This window comes from Thalassophryne amazonica, chromosome 5, assembly GCF_902500255.1.
Source record: "Thalassophryne amazonica chromosome 5, fThaAma1.1, whole genome shotgun sequence".
NCBI lineage: Eukaryota > Metazoa > Chordata > Actinopteri > Batrachoidiformes > Batrachoididae > Thalassophryne > Thalassophryne amazonica.
Window position 1 is genome coordinate 28,341,024 of NC_047107.1, and position 24,235 is coordinate 28,365,258.

At 41.3% G+C, this 24,235-nt stretch overlaps 2 protein-coding genes across 3 annotated transcripts in view; one reads left to right on the forward strand and one right to left on the reverse strand.

The window, feature by feature from the left end:
- The first annotated feature begins 1,840 nt into the window (after positions 1-1,840).
- LOC117510237 (DNA polymerase delta subunit 2-like) lies at positions 1,841-20,026 on the forward strand. The gene is given in 16 exon segments (XM_034169870.1): positions 1,841-1,984; positions 2,077-2,227; positions 2,229-2,310; positions 6,266-6,387; positions 6,471-6,594; positions 6,702-6,760; positions 6,762-6,817; positions 7,248-7,446; positions 7,552-7,632; positions 10,051-10,101; positions 10,103-10,209; position 10,254; positions 10,304-10,430; positions 10,526-10,587; positions 10,589-10,628; positions 19,664-20,026. Coding segments are annotated over 15 exon segments (1,413 nt in total). The 5' UTR covers positions 1,841-1,984; positions 2,077-2,083; the 3' UTR covers positions 19,822-20,026.
- A 416-nt stretch (positions 20,027-20,442) lies between these two features.
- si:ch1073-459j12.1 (inactive carboxypeptidase-like protein X2) overlaps positions 20,443-24,235 on the reverse strand; it is a 103,861-nt gene continuing 100,068 nt past the window's right edge. For both annotated transcript variants that reach the window (XM_034169873.1, XM_034169871.1), the window contains one exon: positions 20,443-20,585. In XM_034169873.1, coding sequence (XP_034025764.1) covers positions 20,445-20,585 — 141 coding nt within the window. In that variant the 3' untranslated portion in view covers positions 20,443-20,444. The remainder of the gene's footprint in view (positions 20,586-24,235) is intronic.

Here is a 24,235-nt window from a genome sequence, read left to right on the forward strand (position 1 = left end):
GTCTCCCATGGGTGGGGCAAAATGCCTCAATAGCGCCCCCTTGAAACTTTCAAAAACCCCTCCCCATAGGGGTTTTTTTGGAGTAGGGAGATGAAAATTGGTACCCATGTGTGACTTGCATAGACGTACAAAAAAGTTTCTTGCACCATGGGTCTACTCCAAACAGGAAGTCAGCCATTTTGAATTTTCTTGTAATTTTGGCGTGATTTCCACGTTGTATTTGAACGAACTCCTCCTAGGGATTTTTGTCCAATGCACTTCAAATTTCTTCAAGATCACCCAGACGATACTGACCTAAAAGTTATTGAAAGCTTTTCTTATGCCGAAAGGTGTGGCCGCTATGGCGCCGCCATTTTGACCCTTCGCCATGGAACATTATACTTAAAAGGGTACTGAAGTCACATAGTGAACCCCATGAACTTCCTTCCACTTCTAAACCATGCACAACAAGTTGTTGAACGTAGGCGATGATCGCCGTGAAGTTACGAGTAACGGCTTCTGTGTGGTGGCGTACTGAATATCGCCCCTTCTCCATGAAATTACATTCTTCCTTTTGACGGCTTTAATTTTGTCATATCATCATGAAAATTGATACACAGGTCAACCATGACAACCTCCTACAATTCATAGGGGCCTCGCCCATGGGCGGGACAAAGTGCCTCAATAGCGCCCCCTTGAAAATTTCAAAAACCCTACCCCATAGGTGTTTTTTTGGAGTAGGGAGATGAAAATGTGGTACCACGTGTGACTTGCATAGACGTACAAAAAAACTCTCCTGCACCATGGGTCTACTCCAAACCGGAATTCGGCCATTTTGAATTTCTTGTCATTTTTGCGAGATTTCCACATGTTGTATTTGAAACGAACTCCTCCTAGGGATTTTGTCCAATGCACTTCAAATTTCTTCCAGATCATCCAGAACGATACTGACCAAAAGTTATTGAAATCTTTTTGCTATGGTTGAATGGTGTGGCCGCTATGGGCGCCGCCATTTGGACCCTTCGCTATGGAACAACAAGTCATGATAACTCTTTCATGCTTTGTCTGATTGACTTGAAACTTCACGTGTGATCAACGGTTGGCCCCTCAACACCCCTGGCCCTCTTTTGTACACTTGAGCGCCCCCGGTGGATGAACCTGCAACATGTTATAACTCCTTGATGCATTGTGTGATTTGTTTAAAATTTTAACTGTGTGATGAATAGTTGCCCTTGAATGCACATGCCCACATGTGGCCAAAAGGGCACCCACTGGCCTGGGTAGGCCGGTCACGCGGAACGAGGGCCCGTATATGACTGCTTGCAGTCCTAGTTATTATTAGTTTTCACAGACATGGCTTGTTTCACTCATGAGATCTAAGGACACCAATTGATGTCAGACATTTTTTATATTTTTCTTTAAAATTTTAATGACTGTTTAATTGTAACTTTAAATTATAATGAGAAGATAAACTCAGAAAAAAGGCACATTTCTGAGCCACCAAATTTCAAACTCATGCTTAGCATGAACAAAACAAGTGCAGAAAAAAAGGGAGAAACACTACAGCACATGAAATAAACATGGCCTATCCTCGAATGAACCTCAAACATATTAAAAAAAAAAAAAACTAATTTAAGAACTTCCTCCCGTGAATCAGAGTTTAGCCTTCAAATACATACATCTGTGTGTGTGTGTGTGGTTGGTCGCCTCTTTCGTTTAGGATTAAGGCAGAAACCATGTACAACGAATATCACCATAGATGGCAGCAAGAATACCAGTTGCAGTCTATTAAAATGACGAAGAAGAATTATCCCCGAACACAGAAGTAAGGTTGTGTGAGTTCTCCTAATTTCTATCGGAACTCTTTGTAGAAACCGAGTGTTTGATTTCGCGGGAAGTCTTTCTTTTCCACTCGAGTCACCGTCACATTAAATAAGATTCTGAATGTTTATGTTGCCAGGTTCGGTCTGGTTAACATCTGAAACTTGTCTACTCTTCTGCCGAGGTGAGCTTGTTTTACACGTTGCAGTATCTTAAAACATTTCGTTTCGCTTCACTTTAAAGCTGAGTTTTTCTCCGTGTGTGTGTTTTGTTGAGGACGGTGATGTTCTCTGAGCTGAGCGCGCAGAGCCGCGGCTCCTCCCTGCTGAGCCGGCCGACCTACGAGCAGCAGGAGCCGGTGTTCGAGCGCCTGGTTCCGGCCTACTGTCCCCGCAACGAGCGCTTCAGTGTCGGCGATCGAAGCTTCAGGTCGTCAGTATGCGCACATTTATGCAGCCAGACTCATGCAGATGACGCCCGTGCTCACAGAGAGGGCCCAGCGCAAGTGGGGTGAGCTCTGCTCACTTCAGCTACACCTGGAACATCATTTAGTTGAGGACAGAAACACACAAGTGGCATCCGTTTTAGTTTGATTTACTTTGAGCTGCCAGTGTTAAAGGTGCCTTAACCCTCTGCCGAGGGCATTTTTTGGACAGTTCACTCGCCTGGCATAAATGTTTTATTATTGCTGTTAACAGCTCTCCCCAGCATCCCACCATCAAGATTTATGTCTCTTTTTTTCAGGAGAACCAGTGCTTTCAGAATATATATGTTTTTGTTGTGTTTTATAAGTGTAATAAAAGGTTTGGCAAGGAAAAAATAAAGTGAAAAATAATTTTACACACACATTTATTCAAAACACACAGCAAACTATAATAAACAGCTGTTTTGACACTTTATAAAGGTAATTTGAGGTCTTGTGTGAAAGACTGTACAACAAAAAGGTTCAAACAATAAACAAATGCACATTTGAACAATACGAGGTCTATTAGAAAACTAACCGGCAGTTTATAAAAAAAAAAAAAAAAACGATATGGATTTGATTCACGTGCGATTACACCAGACATGCTTGAACCCTCAGTGCACATGCGTGAGTTTTTTCACGCGTGTCGGTGATGTCATTCGCCTGTGGGCAGGCTTTGAGTGAGCACTGGTCCAGCCCTCTCGGCTGAAATCCTTTGTCTGAGACGCTGCTGGAGACGGCGCGTGTTGCTTTATCAAAAATTTTTTTCAGGTCCTGTGAGGGATATCCGAGTGGGACACTATTCGAGAAATTCAGCTGGTTTTCGGTGAAAAGTTTAAAACGGTTGATGAGATTGTGGAGTTTCTTTTGCTTTAAGGACAGCTCACAAAGCGGATCGGCACGGCGCGGGTCGGGGTGGCGTCCGTCTGGCTGTTTCGAGCTGAAACATCCTAATTTAAGGCTCTGTTCACCCAGGTAGTCGTCAGAGAACAGAGAAGTTTCAGAAGAAGTCGGCAATGAGGAGTTTATGCGGACATTCCACTGTTAAGGAGATTTTGTAATGAAAGAACGTGCGGGCAAATGCGCAGAGTCGGTTCCGTGACGACGACAGCAAATCCGTCTGCGCCGCGACAGGAAAAACACCTCCGTGTTGAAAACCATTTGTAAAATTCAGGCGGCTTTTGATGCTTTCAACAAGTGAGTATCTGAGAAATTGTTTAAAAGCTGGGCATGTTCCAACTTGTCCGTTAGGGTTTCCATGGAGGTGTTTTTCCTGTCGTGACCCCCCGCGGGTCGGTAGCCGGGCCCGACATGCGAATCTGCCCGCACGTTCTTTCATTACAAAATCGCCTTTAACAGTGGACAACAGTGGTCAACTCCTCATGCCGACCTCTTCTGAAACCTCTCTGTTCTGTGACGATGACCTGGGTGAACAGAGCCTGAAATGTGGAAGTTTTCAGCTTGAAACAGCGAGACAACGCCGCCTCGAAGCGCAGATCGCCGTCAGGCACCGTGGGCCATCCTTAAAGTGACACTAACAGACCAAAATCTCTCATCAGCCGTTAAAATTTTCATCGAAAACCAGCTGAATTTATCGAATGGTGTCCACTCAGGTTGTGCCTTACAGTTTTTGAAAAATTTTTTATCAAACAAAGCAGCAGTCTCTTAGCCATTCCTAAACAATGAAAAGCCCTAAGCTTCACTAAAAGACCCAGACTCTAGATAAAGTTAAGGCCATAGCCCGCTCTCTTTTGTAATAAAATGAATTTAAATGAGTAGAAAGCATAGTAACATACTATGCCAGTATGCTAGCAATACGAAAGGGAAAATAAGTGCTTAAGTCTGGACTTGAAAGTCTGTCGTCAGAATCTGTTTTATTGATGCAGGAAGATCATTCCACAAAACAGGTACACCATAAAAGAAAGCTCTGTGACCTGCAGACTTTTTATTCACCCTAGGGACACAAAGTAGTCCTGCACCCTGAGAACACAGAGCCCGGGCCGGTATGTAGGGCCCAAGTAGGTCAGCCAAGTAGGGAGGGGCTAGTCTGTGAATAATTTTATAGGATAGTAGCAGAACCTTAAAATCTGATCTCACAGGGGCAGGAAGCCAGTGAAGAGACACCAAAATGGGTGTAATGTGGTCAAACTTTCTGCTTCCTGTCAAAAGTCTGGCAGCAGCATTTTGAACCAGTTGGAGACCCATAATGCTGGACTGCCATAAACCAGAAAATAGAACATTGCAGTAGCCCAATCTAGAAGAGACAAATGCCTGAATCAGGGTCTCAGCATCAGCCAAAGACAGGATGGGAGAAATCTTCGCTATATTTTACAGGTGGAAGAAAGCAGTCCTCGTAATATCTGTAATGTGGAAGTCAAAGGACAACATAGGATCATAAATCTTCCCAAGGTTCCTCACTTTGTCTGTGATGTATGACACACGAGCCTAGGCTAAGCGTTAGCTGGTCAACTTGATGCCGATGTCTCACTGGACCAATAACCATCATTTCAAGAGAGCAATACCCACTACTCACTGGATAGCTGCTGAATTTTGTTTTCAAGAAGATGCACTCAAGCTACTTTCCACAGTGCTAAAATTGCCTCAGACCAAGAACATAGTTATACTAGAATCACCACGAGGACTCGGAGGACTGCTGTGCAGAGCTGCTGTTCATTTTTCTTGATTGAAGGAGTGGCACGAAGAAGGAACCTTTGTTTTGATCCTGAATATGGAGCTAGTGTGACATCTAGTGGCAGAAAATAATTTGGGGAACATTTACTTCACCCCTGTTGGTTCTGGTGGTTAGGACAGTGAGTTGTCTCTGACTTACTAAGAGCACCCCTTCATTATTGGCTCTGCAGTCATGCCTATAAGTATTTAGATAGTAACTCAATTTTTGTAGTTATGCCATTGTACACCACTACAGTGGACTTGAAATGAACATTCAAATATGTACTTGTAATGTACACTTCGGCTCTAATTCGAAGTAATAAAAATATGTCATGAACTGTTCAGGCATAGATGTGGCCACAGGTGTACGAACCCCATACCTCAAGTGGTATTGTCATTAGTTTATTTAGTGCATAAACAAGCTTAGGGACCATAGGAGCAGATTCAGACAGAGAATGGGGGTGTTGGTAAGTTGCAGAGGCTGAAAATGGGATTTTGGGCACCAAGTGTCAGTTTTCTTGTGGAGCTACTGAAATTCTTGTTGGGGCTTTGACCAAATCGAGTCACCCTCCAGCTGCCTGTGATTATATTACAACAAAAATTGTTGTAACTCCTACATGTTTGTCCAACTGGAATGTAGTTGCCTTCAGTTTAAAAGCTGGTTTTCATATTAAACTTGTTTTTGGGTTTCAGTTTAAACATTCTGTAATGGCAACAATAAAAACAGTATCAATGTTAAACTATTTATGGGCAGAAATATATTTCTATGAACTGCATAATGTTGAGTTTTTATGTAGTTGGTTGCAAAAATGAGTAATGTCTACTTTGGCATGCTTTTTTCCCATAGACTGTATTTTCCTTTTCTTCTTCTAAGGTGGGTGACAACCAGTGTGTAGGGTGTATTACTACTGCCACCTATCGTGTTGGATTGTGTACTCGAGTTTCCAACTCTGTTGTGGGAAAAGAAAAGAAGCGGTGGGGAAAAAAATAGAGGAAGAATATGAAAAAGAAATCTGCTTCCAGCTGTACCTTAATTCAGCAGAATAACCCCGTGGCTTTCAGATAGTCAACCAAACGTCCTACACCAAATTCAGATAAAGTTTTCACATTCAGCTCTATACCTCCAAGTTTCCTAATGTCCCTGAGTTCCTCTTGTTCTTGAGTCCTCAGTCTGACCATGTTCACAGAAGCCTGAAGGGTGTTTGTTTGTCAAGCCATCTTTTTCTTCTTTGTCGTCTTCATCAACAGATTAATCAAAAATGAAAATAAATTTCTCTTGATATCTGAGGCATTTCCAGTCATTATTTCACGCTCTTGCCATCTTTCCTGAAGGTTCAGATGTGCCCATCAGAAAGCTGTGTGATCTTCAGACAGGAGAGCATGGTTGCATTGTGGGAACTCTGTTCAAGCGGATGGAGCTGCAGCCGTCCATTCTGAAGGAGATCAGCGAGGAGGTCGGCTGGCCGTTAAGTCACCGGCTGCGCGCCTCTGTGCGCTGCTGTTGCTCATCATGCGTGATGTCTGTGTTTGTCTTCAGCACAACTTGCTGCCTCAGCCACCGCGAGCCAAATACATCAGCGAGACAGATGAGCTCATTTTGGAGGACGAGCTCCAGAGGATTAAACTGGAGGGCAAAATTGACACAGACAAATGTGTCACAGGTCGGATGTGTCCCTGTCGCTTCATCAAAAACACAAAAATGTTTCCTTGTTGACTTTGAACATGGCCTCATGTATGGCATAATGTTTGTTTGTTTGTTTTTATACAGGTAGTGTTATTGCGATATATGGAGCTGAGGCTAATGAAGGCAAGTTTACAGTTGAGGAACTTCTGCATGGCTGATCTTCCTCTGCAGACAGCGAGACCTCCTATCAGCTCTGACAGGTAAAACTAGACAGGATTGTTTATCTACCTGCCACATGGGGAAAGCTTTAAAAAAACAAATAAAAAAAAAAAATCCATAAAAGACCCATGACCTCATATCTGTGGTATACACAGACAAAGTTACAAGCACTGTTTCTGTCCAAATACTTATGGACCTGAACTGTTATAAATCTGCAGATAACTGAGGGTGAGTTTGAAAACTTTGGCTCTGAATCTGATTGTAGTTTTCTAATGGTAGGTTTAGTGTTATAACACGTATATACAGGTAAGTGGACTGAACAAATCAAGAAACAAAAACCCCTCTGTATGAGCTCATCAGTGGGATGTGTCAGGGGGTGAAAACTCAGAGCCACTAAAGAAATACATGGTTCCTGTGTACATGAAGGAATGGCAGTGTCATTTTAAAATCAAGCGGTCTGTCTTTGTCCAGCTTTGTGTTCCTGGCCTCAGGACTTGGGCTCGGCAGCACTCATGCGGACAGCATGCTGGGACTGCAGGTGTTGGTTGACATGGTGACTGGTCAGCTGGGCGACCAGGGGGAGCAGAGCAGTGCAGCAACAATTTCCAGAGTACTTCTGGCAGGAAACCTGCTGAGCCAAGATACTCAGGACAAGGACGCATCAACAAAGGCGAGAGAAACCCCAACACTGTTCCATAAGCTGCATTGGTTTACAGGATACTGAACCGGTTTAAAAATAAAACAGTTTGAAAATGTTTTCCTTTTGTCTCTACAGCCCAAGTATCTCACCAAGAAGACTCAGGCTGGCAGTGTGGAGGCCATTCGCTTGCTGGATGAGCTGCTGCTGCAGCTGGTGGTGAGTTTTGAAATCTCTGCCATCACAGTCCATGAGTGAATATAGTCTGATCAATTACCCGGCCCGACTAATGCCATTTCCATAATCTGAATCGGCCAATTAAAGTGCACACAAGACTGATTAAACCAAAATTCTAATCCAATTACATCTTTTCCAACGAATCTGATTGGTTAAGTGTGTGAGATTTCAGACTGTATAATATCGGTGTAACGGTGGGAAAATATTTGACCGTTTCACAGTTAGATGTCATTCCTGTCGAACATCATTCCTGTCCTCCGCACAACTCTGCATGCACGCACACGCATGTGCGATATAGTTGGGATGCAGAACTGTCGATTTATGCAACGAGACGCACAAATTTGACATAACCACTGTGCGTGCTGTTAGCGCTAAAAGCTAACAAAAACTGAGGAGATTTTGACAGTGGAGAACCCAGGTGGTGTACAGCCTTATAGGTTAGAGCCAGAACAGTCAGGAGGAGAAGATTCAGACAAGGAATTGGACCAAAACAACAGCTCTGACAACAAATATGGTGGGGAAGCCAGGGGCTTGGAAGATATGTGTTGGGCAGTAATTTTGTTGTGTAAGTTTTGTTGTGTAATCGTTAACATTATTTTCCTAACTGCAGTAAAACACGCATAAACCTGGTCATTGTATAAACCGGATATTCGCACTCATTGGACAAAAGCACAAGTCCCAATGCTTTTAAATGGTTTTCCATGTAACAAACAACCGTATATAATGGATTTTGTATAGCAGATCTTTGTTCACATCAGACAAAACGTCCCGCCCCATCATAATGCATTTCCATTAAAAACTCCTTGCATATACCAGGCAGAGCAGTCTGGACATGCCCAGTAAGGGGTACGAAATGAAGTTCAGCAATAACACTGAGTATTCAAGGAATGTGGGTACCATATTTCCATGATTAAATGACCGGAGGCTTTTATTTTTCAAACCATACTCAGACCCAGCACCTAAATGAGGTAGGATGTAATTCAAGGCTGGCGATTATTAACATAATGCTGCTTGTTCCCTGCACTGTAATATGGTATTACATTTCACACATATTCCTGGGTGTGACAAACCAAAGAGCTTAACTCAGGGCCCTCTCTGTGGCTGCAAACTCTCTCCTGAGCCTGACGCACACCTGCTAAATGACAGACAACTCAAAGGGCTGTGATTTCTCACTTTTCTTGTTCACTCCTTCCTCTCCCGTCATATTTTAAAAGTTTTACAGTGCGCCCACCGATTACATTTCAATCATGGATCAAATAATTTGGCAAAAAACGTCCGCAAATTTGACCAACTTTACAATGAGGAGTCAGAAAAAGACGCTCAAATGACCCGCAATTCATGGTGGGAAATTGTACGTACGATACCGTTGGTTTGGACCTTGATGATTGTGTAAAGAAGTGGAGCTTGTTGAGGTACAAATTAATCCAGAAAAAGCTACTGTTCCTGCAGTAAATTGCATAAAGACATGATGGAGAACTTTAAAAGGGTCATGTGTGTGTCAGTGTCATTGCATGGCCACGGAGTTACAGAATTGCAGAAGTATATATCAGGCTTTAGAATTCTAAGGTACCACCCCTAGCTGACGGGGTGGCTACCACTACCTGAATCCATTATATGTGAGTTTTACTGTACAAATTTTCAGTGGGGTTACACCTTGGACCCCAGACTTTTTTAAAGTTTCATGTTGAACTAGCTGTATGATGAAGTGAGCCTCTGACAGACTGCAGCTACAATATTCATCCTAAAAGATTTTACTGTATTGTGAGATGTGTACACGGTGAAAAAAAGAAGTCTATTGGATTCACATGCTTTAAAATACGTACATTGGTTGCACATGATCAGAATGTGTCCAAATACCTGTTGTACCTTGGAGTAAATGCTGGGGGTGGTGTCCTTCTTCAACTTCAAGAACTTGGTTAACCTCACGTCAGACACCATCTTATTTGTGTAGCTTTCCTCAGTGAAGTGGCAACTATATATGGTGAAGTTTTTTTGTGTGTGTGTGGGACCATCCCAGTCTTTTTGCATCCTCTTGACAACTCATGTCAGTGTCTTGTGGCTTCTTCTCTGCAGAAAATTCCTGAAGAGCAACTCCAGTTTTGGAAATATTGCCACACCGAAACACAATAGAGTAATTCACCATCTCCAAATATAGATTCCACATACCTTGGCCATTCAAATATCTGAATTGTTATTTCTATATAAGCCATGTAACAGCAGAACACAAGAGGAAAGTATGTAAACACGAGCCGGTCTACTGAGTTTTCTATATGGTGGACTGTTACGCCAGGCAGAGGTCGCTCCCTGCCGTGAAAAAGCTAATTTTTCAGCTGTGCAGAAAAAAAAAACAGTTGTACAGTTGTGAGCAGCAGCACGATTGTCGTACCTCCTGCTCTGTAGGCTTCTGTTCCAGTGGACGTCATGCCCGGCCAGTACGACCCCACTAATTACAACCCTGCCACAGCAGCCTCTGCACCGCTGCATGTTCCCCCTGTCCTCTGTGTTCCCACCCTTACAGCTGGCCTCCAACCCATACCAGGCTAACATCGATGGAGTGAGGTGATCGTGACCACCACACACACACTCTACCAGCTACACTCCAGAGTGAAGGTGCACATGTATGTTAAAGGTTTGTCTTCCATTTCCACAAAAGGTTCCTGGCACTTCGGGCCAGAACGTCTGTGACATTCAGAGGTACAGCAGCATGAACAGTCACCTGGACATCCTGGAGGAGACGCTGCACCTGAGACATCTGGCCCCGACAGCCCCCGATACTCTGGGTTAGTCAGACAAGCTGCAGCTGAGAACAAACCTGTTGTTGGTGTGATTTTTTTTTTTTTTTTATATATATATCGTGTCTTTGCATTTTTCTCAGGTTGTTACCCATTTTACCAAAAAGACCCTTTCATTTTGGAAGAGTGTCCCCATGTTTACTTGCAGCGGCAATGCCCCGTCCTTTGAGTCCAAGCTCATCTCAGGTCAGTGTGTAAAACGTGGGAACACATTGATTCCAGCTGTTTCATTGTTTTGTACCTCATCAGTAACAGATTTTGGAAAAGTTACCCAACCTGATGTGCTTAAGTTAACGTCCATGTGCGGGACCTCAAGACAGTCTGCCACAATCTGAAGCAAATTTAATAGCTAATAATTAAATTTTAGACTGATATCCCAAATACAGACCGAGTTGCTCTGGCAGCACAATAATGTGGTAGTCACTCAACTTTTATTAAAGACTGCAATAACTTGTCTAGGGGTGGATGATATAAACAATTTAATTGCTTCACGATATAAATTTGGCCGACGGTAGAGATTTAGACTCCACCAACCAGTTGCGATAATGCTTGTTGATGGGCTATCACCGTATCTTCCTCGTGACTCTAAACGACTGAAAGGCTGCAGTCAGTGCTTCAGATCACAGGCTCCAATCTCCACCTCGGCAGATTAACAACTTCTCCTGTAGCGTGCAAAATAGTTATTTTAAACCCTCTGGAGTCGCCTGACTGCTTCGGTCATGTAAAGTCACATGACCAAATTAAGCAATTGTCCCGTTAAAGTCACCAGACTCAGTCACCGTTTCATGAATTCTGATTAATAATTTCCGCAATGTTTTTTTTTTTTTTTTTTGAATTTTTTGGTCATATTTGGTTCGTGTATTTGCAGAAAGCCGCAGTAAACTGTCTCACATTTCCTCATTTAACTGCGCTGAACGCTCTGTCTTGCCCAGGAGAGCAGAGGAAAAAAAAAAAACACACGCCTTCGCTCTATCATTGGTGGAACCCTGTGACATAAGCCATTCAGGATCATCAACCCATGTGGTGGGGACTCTAAGGACTTTCTGGACAAAACGCCACCAAAAGCAGACAAACTAACACTGCCTTCTGCTGGACAGAAGCAGTGGTGGGCACAGTTCCGATAACCGATAATTATCGAAGATAATGTTTTCATTATTGGATTATCTTTTCACATAACTTTGAAGACCATTATCGGACTAATTATCTTCAGATAAATGTTTGTCCGATAATTTTTAGACCGTTAACGTGGTAAACAAAAGCTGAACAGCTATAAACTCTTAATAAATTTAAAATCGGTCGCACACCTACCTGTAAATGTTTTATAGCGGTTGTGTAGTTCTACCCTCTGCAAAAAGAGGAGAGGCAGCTCCTAGAAAAACCGCTCTGTCCTCTGCAGACGGGAAGAACTGGTCACCAAAAAAAAAAAAAAAAAAAAACCTAATTTCTTTTAACCCCATACTGATACGACGGCATATCACCAAGTCATCCAGAGGCATACAGTTTTAACTTATAGTTCAATTTAATCAACATTAAATTCCAACGCAATCTTAAACAGAGTAGCAGCAGACACAGATTATCTGGAATTTTGTTTTGGCAAGTCTCTACTGCCATCTACTGGCCAGTAGTGTTCATGGCAGTATTCATACTGAAGCTGGGCTGATATTTTCTGTACTCTGTTCCAGCTCAGACTGTACCACAGAACCACACGGTGTAAAAGTTCAGAGCGCACGATTTATATTCTCACACACATTGTACGTTCAAAAACCACACGTCGGACTCGTGTTTCCAGAATCAAAACATAAACAGAAGCTTTTTTTTTTTTTTTTTACTTAATTTACAAAAACTCTCGATGGGAGACATCAAAGTTGAAAAAAACAAAACAAAAACTTTACAAGACTGGTCTGCGGTGTTTGCACAGGCGCAGTGCGAGAGGTGGTCGTGAGATGTTAAACACAGCTTGTTACTCCATGTATACTAAACGATGCAGGACACGCGATTAACTGAAACCTGTGCGATCCAAAGATTCTCACACAAGTGAAAATCAACTGAAAAAGGGCCAAAACTCGCACTGGCACCAGTAGATCATGGCAGCGTTCTAGTTTGACACCGGTTATATCAGACGGTTATCTAATTACAACTTGGCTTTTTTTTGTTGTTGTTGTGTTTTGTTTTTGTTTTTTTGAAAATGCCTGTTTTTACAATTTAAAAAAAATGGAATATTTTACAAAAGCACATTTATCTGTAAACACCAACACACAACACGTCACATTAACGTGTTGGTTTATATAATCAACCAACCAATCAGTGTTTAGCGGAGGCACATTTTACCCAGAATCCTTTGCGATCTGTTTGTGTTTGTAACAAAACTTCAGAATTAGTGCATTATTCAACATTAAAAGATGTTATATTTTAACTTTGTACAAATGACAGAATTGACATTAATGGAGTTATTCTATCAGTATTCATTTTATTTATACACCAAACCATAACTCAGCACTGCTTTATTTTCCAAGACCTCGGCCCGACGGCAGCGTTGTTATTGAGTAAAGAGTTGAGTTTTATGGTTCCTCTCAGTTGCTTCTGTGCTGGAAGCCATGTAGTAAATAGGAAATTTCAGCAGGGGGCAAGATGTTCAAAGATAGAAGTGTGGGCTCTTTGTTTGGGTCTGTTGTCGCTTTTGATGCTTTCAGAAGCGATTGTGTTAAAACTCAAATCAGCTTGTTATAGTTGCAAGTGTAACCAGAGACAACTGGAATTATTGGTTTATCTGTAACTTCCGATACATTTTTGGGTGGTTTAATCATTTTATCTGTATCAAAGATAACAGTTATCTGAATTATCTGTTACCGAAGTTAATTTTTTGGTTATCTGTGCCCACCACTGGACAGAAGCAGGAATGGCAAAATGAGATCATTCCAGTGCACAAAAATACATGTCTTACAAGTCAGAGAATCAGGTGCGCAAAATGAATTCTATCTGTTTTTATGTCCTGCACAGCGCTTGCGCCGTGAGGTGGGGCATATAGCATCCGGGTTGTCTGTCCGGCCGCAATGTACCTCGGCACCTATTGCTCGCAAAAACTCTATTTTGGTGGGTACTGCCTTGGAGGAGTACTTTGCATGGGTTTGAAGGCCGGTGACCTTGACTACTTTTAAAGGTCACCAGTGGTCACAACTGTAAAATCTTCGCCGCAACATAGCTTCGCACCTATTGCTCGAAGAAACTTCATATTTGGTGGGTACATGCCTTGAGGAGTACTTCGCATTGGTTCGAAGCCAGTGACCTTGACCTACTTTTGAAGGCCACCAATGGTCACAATTGTCATATCCTTTGCAGCAACGTAGCTCAGCACCCATTGCTCGCAGAAAACTTCATATTTGGTGGGTACAATGCCTTGAAGGAGTACTTTGCATGGGTTCGAAGGCCAGTGACCTTGACCTACTTTTGCAAGCCACCAGTGGCACAACTGTCAAATCCTTCTCCGCAACATAGCTCGGCACCTATTGCCGCAGAAAACGTCATATTTGGTGGGTACATGCCTTGGGGAGTACTTCACATGGGTTCAAAGGCCAGTGACCTGACTACCGTTTGAAGGTCATCAATGGTCACAATTGTCATATCCTTTGCCGCAATGTAGCTCGCACCTTTGCTCACAGAAACTTCATATTTGGTGGGTATTTCCCTTGGAGGAGTACTTTGCATGGGTTCGAAGGCCGGTGACCTTGACTAACTTTTAAAAAATTACCACTAGTTGCATTTGTTCGAAGGCTTTATAACAATACAAGAGATCTTGTTTATTTCACCTCTGTTGTGATGTAGGGCAGCATGGTGGTATACTGGTTAGCACGTTGCCTTACAGCAAGAAGGTCATGGATTGCTTCCCACCAGGGTCTTTGTGTGTGGAGTTTGCGTGGGTTCCCTCTGGGTGCCCTGGCTTCCTCCCACTTCCAAAGATATGCAGGTTAGGTGAATTAGAGACTTTTAAATTGGCTGTAGGCATGAGTGTGGTTGAGTTTGTCTGTTTATATGACCCAGACTGGCGTCCTGTCCAGGGTGCACCCCACCTCTCAACTGTGAATGCTGGGATAGGCTCCAGCACCCTGTGACCCCTAATTAGAGTAAGCGGCTACAGAAAGTGAATGAATGAGGCAAAATAATTATGAACTTGTTGCAAAGTGTTTGAATAGGGCATGCGCCAGTGATATCACAGGATTTGACCACTTCCGATGACAGCCTGTGTTGCACAGCATAATGTAACATAACTTCACACAGAAAAAATGGTGTACTGTTTTGTTTTTGGCTGCAGTCACTGAAGCAGTCATGAAAAGTTCTGCTTTTTTTTTTCGTGTCCCAGTGGAGAAGAGAAGACGAGGCAAATGGGAGAGGTTGTGTCTGTGTTAGCCTACATACCTAGCCAGGGTAGCTGCATTCTCTCGCTCTGCACAACCGCCTGACAAGTTTGAGCTCCAAGTCATACTCGTAAACAAAACGCAACACGTTCACTTTCCACCGCATCATTAGTTTTTCTTGTATTTTCCACTTTGTTTGCTGTGTAATTTGTTAAAAAAAAAAAAACTCAGTGCCATGTTTTTGATGGGACATGGCTGCTCACACTTCCATCTGTTGCAGTAGATGGCAGTGTTCATGGCAGTGTGCCACACATTCGCCTAAAAGTGATGAAGGACTTAAAACAGAATTTTCAGTTTTCAAATTGCCTTTTTTTTTTTTTTTTTTTTTTTTTACAAATGGAAAAAATTACATATTTCAAATACAGATTTATTTGTAAAACCCACCACACGTTTCAGTAACTGTGGTGTTATACCGACCAGCCAACCACTGACGTCAGGAAACTAGTGTACACATAATGTAATTGCGGCATGTGTGTCTAAATGCTAAAACCTTCAAAATTAGTGCATTAATTAAAACATATAGCTGATATTTTCACTTTGTAAAACGACAGATGTGACATTAAGTTTCAAAACTTGTCTGGAATTAGTTTGTTTAAAATTATACCATAAGTCAAAACTGTCTGCCTGTGAAGACTCCAGTGAAATGACTGTCAGGTCTGTATGGTGGTGAAGAGAAACTATCTTTTTTTCCCCATCTGCTTCTCTCTGGATCACCGGGTCTCTTCTGCTGAGAGAAGGCCCTCTGAGACAGAAGCACCGACTCCTTGTTTTGTCAGTAGCTGACATGTACTGAAGTTATATCGAAAGGTATCGGTTTAGCTTTTATCTGTAACTTCACTAATTTTTTTTTTTTAGGATTTATCAGTTTAGCTGATAAAAGTTAAACTTTTTCAGTTAGTGGATTAACGGTTATCAAAGCTAACATTTTGGTTTAGCTGTGCCCACACTTGGTAAGAACTGGATGTCTTTTAGTACAAGGTTTCTCCAGAGAATCATTGGTATGGTGGAATGACTTTGTGTCAGAGTGTATAAGTTGTTTTTCGCAGTGTTCTGTCAGTGTCGGGATGACACAGCGCAAAGTCACACACGGAGTGTGTCACGCTGCTGAAAGCAGAGGAATAGAGCATGTGAGCTTCTCCCGGCCTCTAGAATTGGTTGTGAGTGAAAGATATCTCCAAACAAGATTCACTCTCTGGATGAGAACTTATACTTTCATGAAATGGTTGAATGAAGTCTCTGTGACATTCCGCTAGTGATCTATGAATTGGTTATCAATCAATCAACTTTTTTCTTATATAGCGCCAATCACAACAAACAGTTGCCCCAAGGCGCTTCTTGTTATTAGGTCTGTAGTTATACACACTCCCCCCTATGAACCAGAATCAAGGTATTTATGGGTGATTCTTTAACTACAGGCACTATTGGCCTTGTAAATGTAATTTCCACCAACCATTGCCTTACAATATAAAGTGCCTTGGGGCAACTGTTTATTGTGATTTGGTGCTATATACATGTGCTCTGATGTCACTGTTTATCTCCATAGAAACTACCCAAACAATCTTTCATACAAAACTGTTTAGGGACATTACAGTGTTGTGGTGGAAATTACGGCAATAGTGTGGGACAACTACAGTTTGTTGTAAAAAAAATCACAACAGTTGTATGACATTGAATACCCCAATTATGTTTTGATTATTTTACTGATATTTTATTCAGAGATATTTTAAACATTAGAAAAAAATGTTCTTTACCAGTCATTTTTACTCATTGAAGATCAAAAGTCTTTGTGTGGGACAAGCACAAAACGGCAATATTTGCATATAATGATGCTGAAAAAAGGTGAAAAAAGTCCTCATAGACTACTAGAACAAATTTCTTAACACATTTTCATTGTAAAGATAACTATAAAAGTGTGAAATTTCCCCTTTTTTCTGTTTTTCATACAATATGATCAAAGGACATAATAAGTGCCCATAGTCTAAGAATCACCCTTATATGAGCGAAGCAACGCTCAGCGGCGCAAAGCTCACTCATGGTACAGGGCATCCTAAACAGGAAGTGCTAGTTTTGAAATCCACAGTAAAACAGGAAATATTCAAATGTCAGACACTTCCTGGATCGACAGACGAGTTTTCATGGAATCTTGCGGGAACTCACTGGCAAGCTCAAACAGGAAGTGCCAATTTATCAGTCACAGTGAAACAGGAATGTTCAAATGTCAAACACTTCCTGGCATGGGTGGAGCTAGAGTGAGGCCGGGGTTTCACTGGACTCTCCTGAAATCTGATTGGATACAGATGATTGACATGTCACAGCACCACACGTCTGATTGAAAGAGCTGCATTTTCAAATCAGTGAGTCACATTGACTGCTAGGTTCCTCCTGTCAAGTAGTTTGTGCTGTGTACCACTAAAGGTTCTAATCCACCTTAGTAGAAGAAGAAAAATGTTTGCTCCAGATTTGAACTGAACACGTTTGAACTATGGACTTCTAATCACACCAAACTTATATTGGTGAGTAAACAACCGTATTTTATGCCAGAAATGAGGTCCAGGTTGTTAAAAGCAGCATTTCTCCTTTCATTCTTGTGGCTTATTGGTGATGCAAGCATCAAATTCAGCACAAAATTAATGGAGCAACTTTAAATTTTGACCCCTGTACAAACTGAAACTGACCTTTGTCACCATTCTCTACTCCATAACATTCAGTCACAGATAGTCCAAACTATACCTTTTTTGGAATCTTTATGATCAGGCGAATAATGTGGTATAGTTTTCTATATGATTGGAGCATCTTTAGACCCCTGTGTAATTCTTCAATTGATCCCTACCTGGCTGCCTCTTGAAAATTCAAGTGCCCAATCAGTTTTGGTTTTTTTTTAGTTAATGTCTATGGATTATTTGTGCCAAATTTGATGCTTGTATCACCATTTTCAGGATTCCACTCTAAATATCTCTTTATCTGCTGCACTATATATGAGATGTAAGATGTTGCTCCTCAGTGTTTCTCAGTTGCCCTCAAAAGTATTGGAACACTTGGTATTTCCACATTCTAATTGTTTATCCATTTCAGATACATTTTTTTTTCTAAAATTATCTTCCTTAACTCAAACTGAAAGCAAATCTCTACAATTTGATATAAATGAATAAAAAATGTAAAATCCAGCTTCCTGATGAAGTGGTGTAGAGGAGGATTTTCTTAAAAAGAAGACCTGAAAGTTCAGCTACAATTTGACAGAAAGTACATTTCAGATGAAAGCCTAGATTTGATGTTTTAGTGAAAGAAACTTGTATTTCTTCATAATTGATGTAAATAAAGTCCAAGACATATTCAGTGACTCGGAAATGTTCATGCTTTCATCCCCAGACTTGTCTGAAAAAAACTGGCAATAAAACTGATTATTTACAGGTTTTATCAAGTTTTAGAGATTTGCTTTCAGTTTGAGTTTGAGGAAGATAATTTTAGAATTTTTTTTTATTTTTTTTTTTATTTTATTTTTTTGTATTTCTTGTATCTGAAATGACAAACAGATTAAAATGTGTGAAATTCCAAGTATTCCAATACTTTTGGAGGGCACAGTATCCTAACCTTATGATGAGTACAAAATGAGTGTGGTATTATTACTGTTTTGTTTGAGTGCTTAATTTTCATTGTTGCTGCATTTTGTGTCAGATCATAGTCATATCGTATATCAGATTGATATGAAAACTCAGTAAGGTATATCTTCTATTATACATTCCAAATCTAAGGTGGAACTCTACTAGTGTTTACTAAGGTACACCTAAATATCTTAAAAAAAAAAAAAAGAGAGAGAGTAGAGCCACTGAGGTGCCTGGTCTTGAGAACCAGGGATGGTCGGTTGAAAAGCTTTTTTTATCCCATGAGAACTCTCCCTACCCACCTAAGAATATGGACAGCATGTATATAAGTGACATTTATATGACAATATTGAGATACGGTAATTTGGCCATATTGTATAGCCCTACTGTCAACTAGCTGAAAATGTTGAATATTAATTTACATCTACATAAAAAAAAATGCTTAAAGTGGTAGGGGGATAAGAGGGCTGTAATGAGGGGGGGTCAGCTGAAAAGCAAAAAAGAAAAAATGCTTAAAAACGCAGGGAGTCTGGCGGGGCTCTGCCCCCAAGAGGCTGAAAGGTTTTAGTCATGCTCATGCTCCCAAGAACCATTTTTACTGAAAAAAGTCTGAAGGACCTAAAGGACACGGTTAGATGGCGAGGAGCTTTTCTAAGTATGTGTGAGAGGCAAATAAAGAAAACTGCTTAAAAAAGCGGGGGGTCTGGGGGGGGGGGGGAAACCTTTCAGCCCCCCCAGAAGCTGAAAGGTTTTTGCCATGCTAATGCTCCCCTGAAGCATTTACTCAAAATAAAGTCTGAAGGACCTAAATGACATGGTAAGATGCTGACGAGCTTTGCTCGTTCATGTCCGCGACATATGCATATTATTCAGCCAGATATAAATTTTGATGTGGTTCATTGCTCCAATCAGTATGTAGCTCATTACCTGCAGTAAACTGCACAAAACATAATCAGCATTCTACCGACAGATAACAGAACTCCATTTCCAAAAAAAAAAAAAAAAATTAAACTCCTGCTTTCGCTGGATATCTTTGGGTTTCATCTTGCCACATTTTCTTGCTTGATATGGTTCTTTACTTTCCCTGGTCAATCAGACAGGCCTTATTGTCAAGCCCTTTTTTGACTTCACTTGGACATATCAAATAATGGCTGTCAGAATCGGATCCAATGCAGACCCAAGCTGATCTATAACTGTCTCTCTCTTTTCCAAGGTCCTGATGGGCAGGAAGTCCTTGTGGTTGCCGTTCCAGAGTTCAGTAGCACTCAGACGGCATGTCTCGTCAATTTACGCACACTTGAATGGGAGCCAGTCAGTTTTTCTGCCTTCTCTGTTGATGACAATGACAGTGAGATGAATGTGAGCCACTGAGGTTTGTAACCACATGGCAACCGGTTGACACTCCTTACTCTGTTGTCAGACTCCACTGTAAGCAATCACACCAGTATTCCTTGAACTTTTCTTATTTACAGTGCTGCCATCAGACCCGTAACATTAATTATATGTACTGGCATTGTTCATTAAATATTTCATGTGAATCTTCAAATAAAAATAACTTTTTTATGGGGGATACATTGTGTTAACAAGCCTTTATTTTAAAATAGTTCACTATCTCTGAGGAAATATAAGTTATGCCTCTGAATTACTTGTTGCACAACTTTGAACAAATGCAGTGTTTCCAATTTTTTTTTTTTTTTTTTGACCACACTAAGAATTCTGTTATGGATGAAAAACAATGTAAATAAAACTGACAATAAGCCATGATATTAAATATGTATCAGTAAAAAAAGTTCATGAAGTAACAGTATTCATATAAAACACTGGATAACAAGTACAACAAATGATACCATTAATGACCTAAATGTGTCAAACTGAACAGGCATTTAAATGTTAATTGATGGCTACAGTATGTTATACAAGGCCCATTTTCTGGGAGTTAACAAGACGAGCCGAGGGTGTATGTTGAAAGTTGAATGGAACACTCTCTGGGTGTTTTAATAATCATCAATGTTGTAGGTGTAATCCAGGATGGAGTCTGTGAATCCACCAGGAGTTGAAGTCTGTCCCTCTCCTATATACCACGAGTCGTACCAGGATGTTGTGCTCTCTATTGTTGTGGGAACTGTGGTTGTAGGGGGTAACGTCGTCGTTGACCTCATTAATCTCTGTTGCCGTAGTCGCCTGAGACGCGCTATCCTGAGCCTCCGTAGCCGCTCACGGCGGACTTGTGGATCCCCTGAGTACCCGTTGTTGCCAACATTTACGCGCCTTTTGCTGTCACCGGTATCAACAGAGGACTGATGGGTCCTGCTGTTGCCGTGGCTGAGCAGGCGAATAGGCTTGTTGCCATGTAGGGCCATGATCTGCAGAAGACAAAGACACATCAACTACAAACAGACAAGGGTGAGCATGCGCTGTCTTCAGTGACACATCTTAAGGTGGCAATTACTTTTGTTTTTTTTGTTTTTTTGGAAACATGATAACTGCTAATTAAACTTAAATAATGTATCATGACACTTACTTAAATGAGGAGTGGGTGGGGAGGGCAGACCTACACAACTGAAATGTCCTTGAGCGAACATAATTGCTGGGGTTTTTAGTTTTTTTTTGTGTAAATCAGGACCACACACTACACAATAAGAATGTGTTACACCAGGCTCATAGAAAAACACATCCTGTTACAGAACATGATAACTGGGACATATATGACCATGAGTTTTCATGAAGCGACCACATCACACTGTTGCAGCATGTACAAAAACCCTATGATGCAACCAGTGACATTTCTTGTATTACATCAGGATTTGTATTACATGGCTTTACATACACCTGTAATGCCTGTCCTTACAGGCAGAGGAACATACGTACAGGGGTGCATATATGTGCAAACAGACACACAAACTATACATATGTACACTTGACACAGACATAATAACACACTCTCCCATCACCACAATCTGTCGACTGGATTTCCATAATGAATCAATGTGAGATGGATGTTTCCACTTTTGAAACCCTGAAAAGGAAAAATTACTTCGCACCTTGAAAGGACAACATTTCCAATGTGTGCATATAGAGATGTGCACACCTACGGAGCCCCAGAGCAGTAGAAATTACACGCACCATTCTGGAACTCTGCATAGATCACATGGGACCAGCATGCTATGCAGCTCCTGTCCTCCTTTGCTGATTACAGTGAAGACCAACATCATAATGTGAATGCCGTTATCCTGCGGTTGTTCTGTAATAGGCTTCTGTTAAATTGAATAGTCGGTGATATGGCGGTACCACATTGCGTGATGTATGGCTGGCTTAAGTGCATCATCTAAAAAGTGCAGTATAGGTGAATGGAAGGCAGATAATGAGGGTGTGGTTTCATCCATAGACTGGTTTTCCAGGTACTTTAAGCCGCATGTATGCACTCACTAGCCACTTCGTTCGATACTTCAGCTGTAGATGAAAGGTAATGTCTTACCAGCCAGTCCCATGGCAGAGACTTGATGTATTTACACATGGGTAGATATGGTTAGGAGGAGTTCAAGTATCAGACCAGGCCACTGAATAACATCATACAGGTCTCACAAACATACAGTAGTGTTCAGAATAATAGTAGTGCTATGTGACTAAAAAGATTAATCCAGGTTTTGAGTATATTTCTTATTGTTACATGGGAAACAAGGTAGCAGTAGATTCTCACAAATCCAACAAGACCAAGCATTCATGATATGCACACTCTTAAGGCTATGAAATTGGACAATTAGTAAAAAAAAAAAAAAAAAAGTAGAAAAGGGGGTGTTCGCAATAGTAGTGTGGCATTCAGTCAGTGATTTCGTCAGTTTAGTGGAACAAATGTGAATCAGGTGTTCCCTATTTAAGGATGAATCCAGCACCTGTTGAACATGCTTTTCTCTTTGAAAGCCTGAGGAAAATGGGACGTTCAAGACATTGTTCAGAGAACAGCGTAGTTTGATTAAAAGTTGATTAGAGAGAGGAAAACATGCAGGTGCAAACATTATAGCTGTTCATCTACAATGATCTTCAATGCTTTAAAATGGACAAAAAAAACCTAGAGACACGTGGAAGAAAACAGAAAACAACCATCAAATGGATAGAAGAATAACCAGAATGGCAAAGACTCACCCACTGATCAGCTCCAGGATGATCAAAGACAGTCTGGAGTTACCTGTAAGTGCTGTGACAGTTAGATGCCTGTGTGAAGCTAATTTATTTGCAAGAATCCCCCGCCAAGTCCCTCTGTTAAATAAAAGATGTGCAGAAGAGGTTACAATTTGCCAAAGAACACATCAACTGGCCTAAAGAGAAATGGAGGAATATTTTGTGGACTGATGAGAGTAAAATTTTGTGAGACGACCCCCAAACTCTGAATTCAAGCCACAGTTCACAGTGAAGACAGTGAAACATGGTGGTGCAAGCATCATGACATGGGCATGTTTCTCCTACTATGGTGTTGGGCCTATATATTGCATACCAGGTATCATGGATCAGTTTGGATATGTCAGAATACTTGAAGAGGTCATGTTGCCTTATGCTGAAGAGGACATGCCCTTGAAATGGGTGTTTCAACAAGACAATGACCCCAAGCACACTAGTAAACGAGCAAAATCTTGGTTCCAAACCAGCAAAATTAATGCCTCGCAGATGTGAAGAAATCATGAAAAACTGTGGTTATACAACTAAATACTAGTTTAGTGATTCACAGGATTGCTAAAAAAGTAGTTTGAACATAGTAGTTTTGAGTTTGCAGCGTCAACAGATGCTACTATTATTGTGAACACCCACTTTTCTGCTTTTTTTTTTTTTACTAACAGCCCAATTTCATAGCCTTAAGAGTGTACATATCATGAATGCTTGGTCTTGTTGGATTTGTGAGACTCTACTGAATCTACTGGTACCTTGTTTCCCATGTAACAATAAGAAATATACTCAAAACCTGGATTAATCTTTTTAGTCACATAGCACTACTATTATTCTGAACAATACTGTACTCTGTCTCATGACTCCAGTAGCTCTTCCTCTTGATCTCAAAAGTTTCAGTTCCTGAAGCCATGAATGTTACTGCTGTGGTAAAGGAATGGCTTAACAAGAGCGATGTTTTCACCACATACAGATATACTTCTGATGGCTGAATCCAGGACGCTACTGAAACCCAGATACTAGCAACATGTCATCGTCTCACATGTTGCTAGTTTCCACAACCTCACCAACACACTGTACATGCAAGCATGGGAAGAGGGGTGCTCAAAGTCAGAAAAAGGCAGACTCTGACTCCACTCACCATAGCACTAACGGTGCCTGTGCATAAGCTGGCCTTGATGCCCAGCAACCTACTAGGAATCCCTGAAATTCTCAGAATGTCCCACAGAGCAGCCTGAGTGAAACCAGCCATACGCTGATATCTAGAATGATTAAACAACCCCCATCTCGTCCTGCTCAAGGGGGAGTCATAATGTGTCATTCGCTTCAGGCTATGGAATCCGGCACCAATCAACCTCAGGGCCTATGTAGGACATCTGAAGGCAAACGGGTACCTAAAAAAGTACCCATGAGTACAAACTGAGTAAAGACATTTACCATCTGCTGTATAGGGGTTTTTAAAAGTTGTTGCTTGAAGCTTATAGTTTCAAAGACACTAATGTTTGTTTTTGGGGAAGGCATGAGAATGAAGACGGCGTAGTGTAATTGCCTTACCTGTTTAATACGGTCCCAATTGGACTTGGCAAGGTTGAAGCTACAGGCGGTGGCCCCGGACTCATAACCCACCACA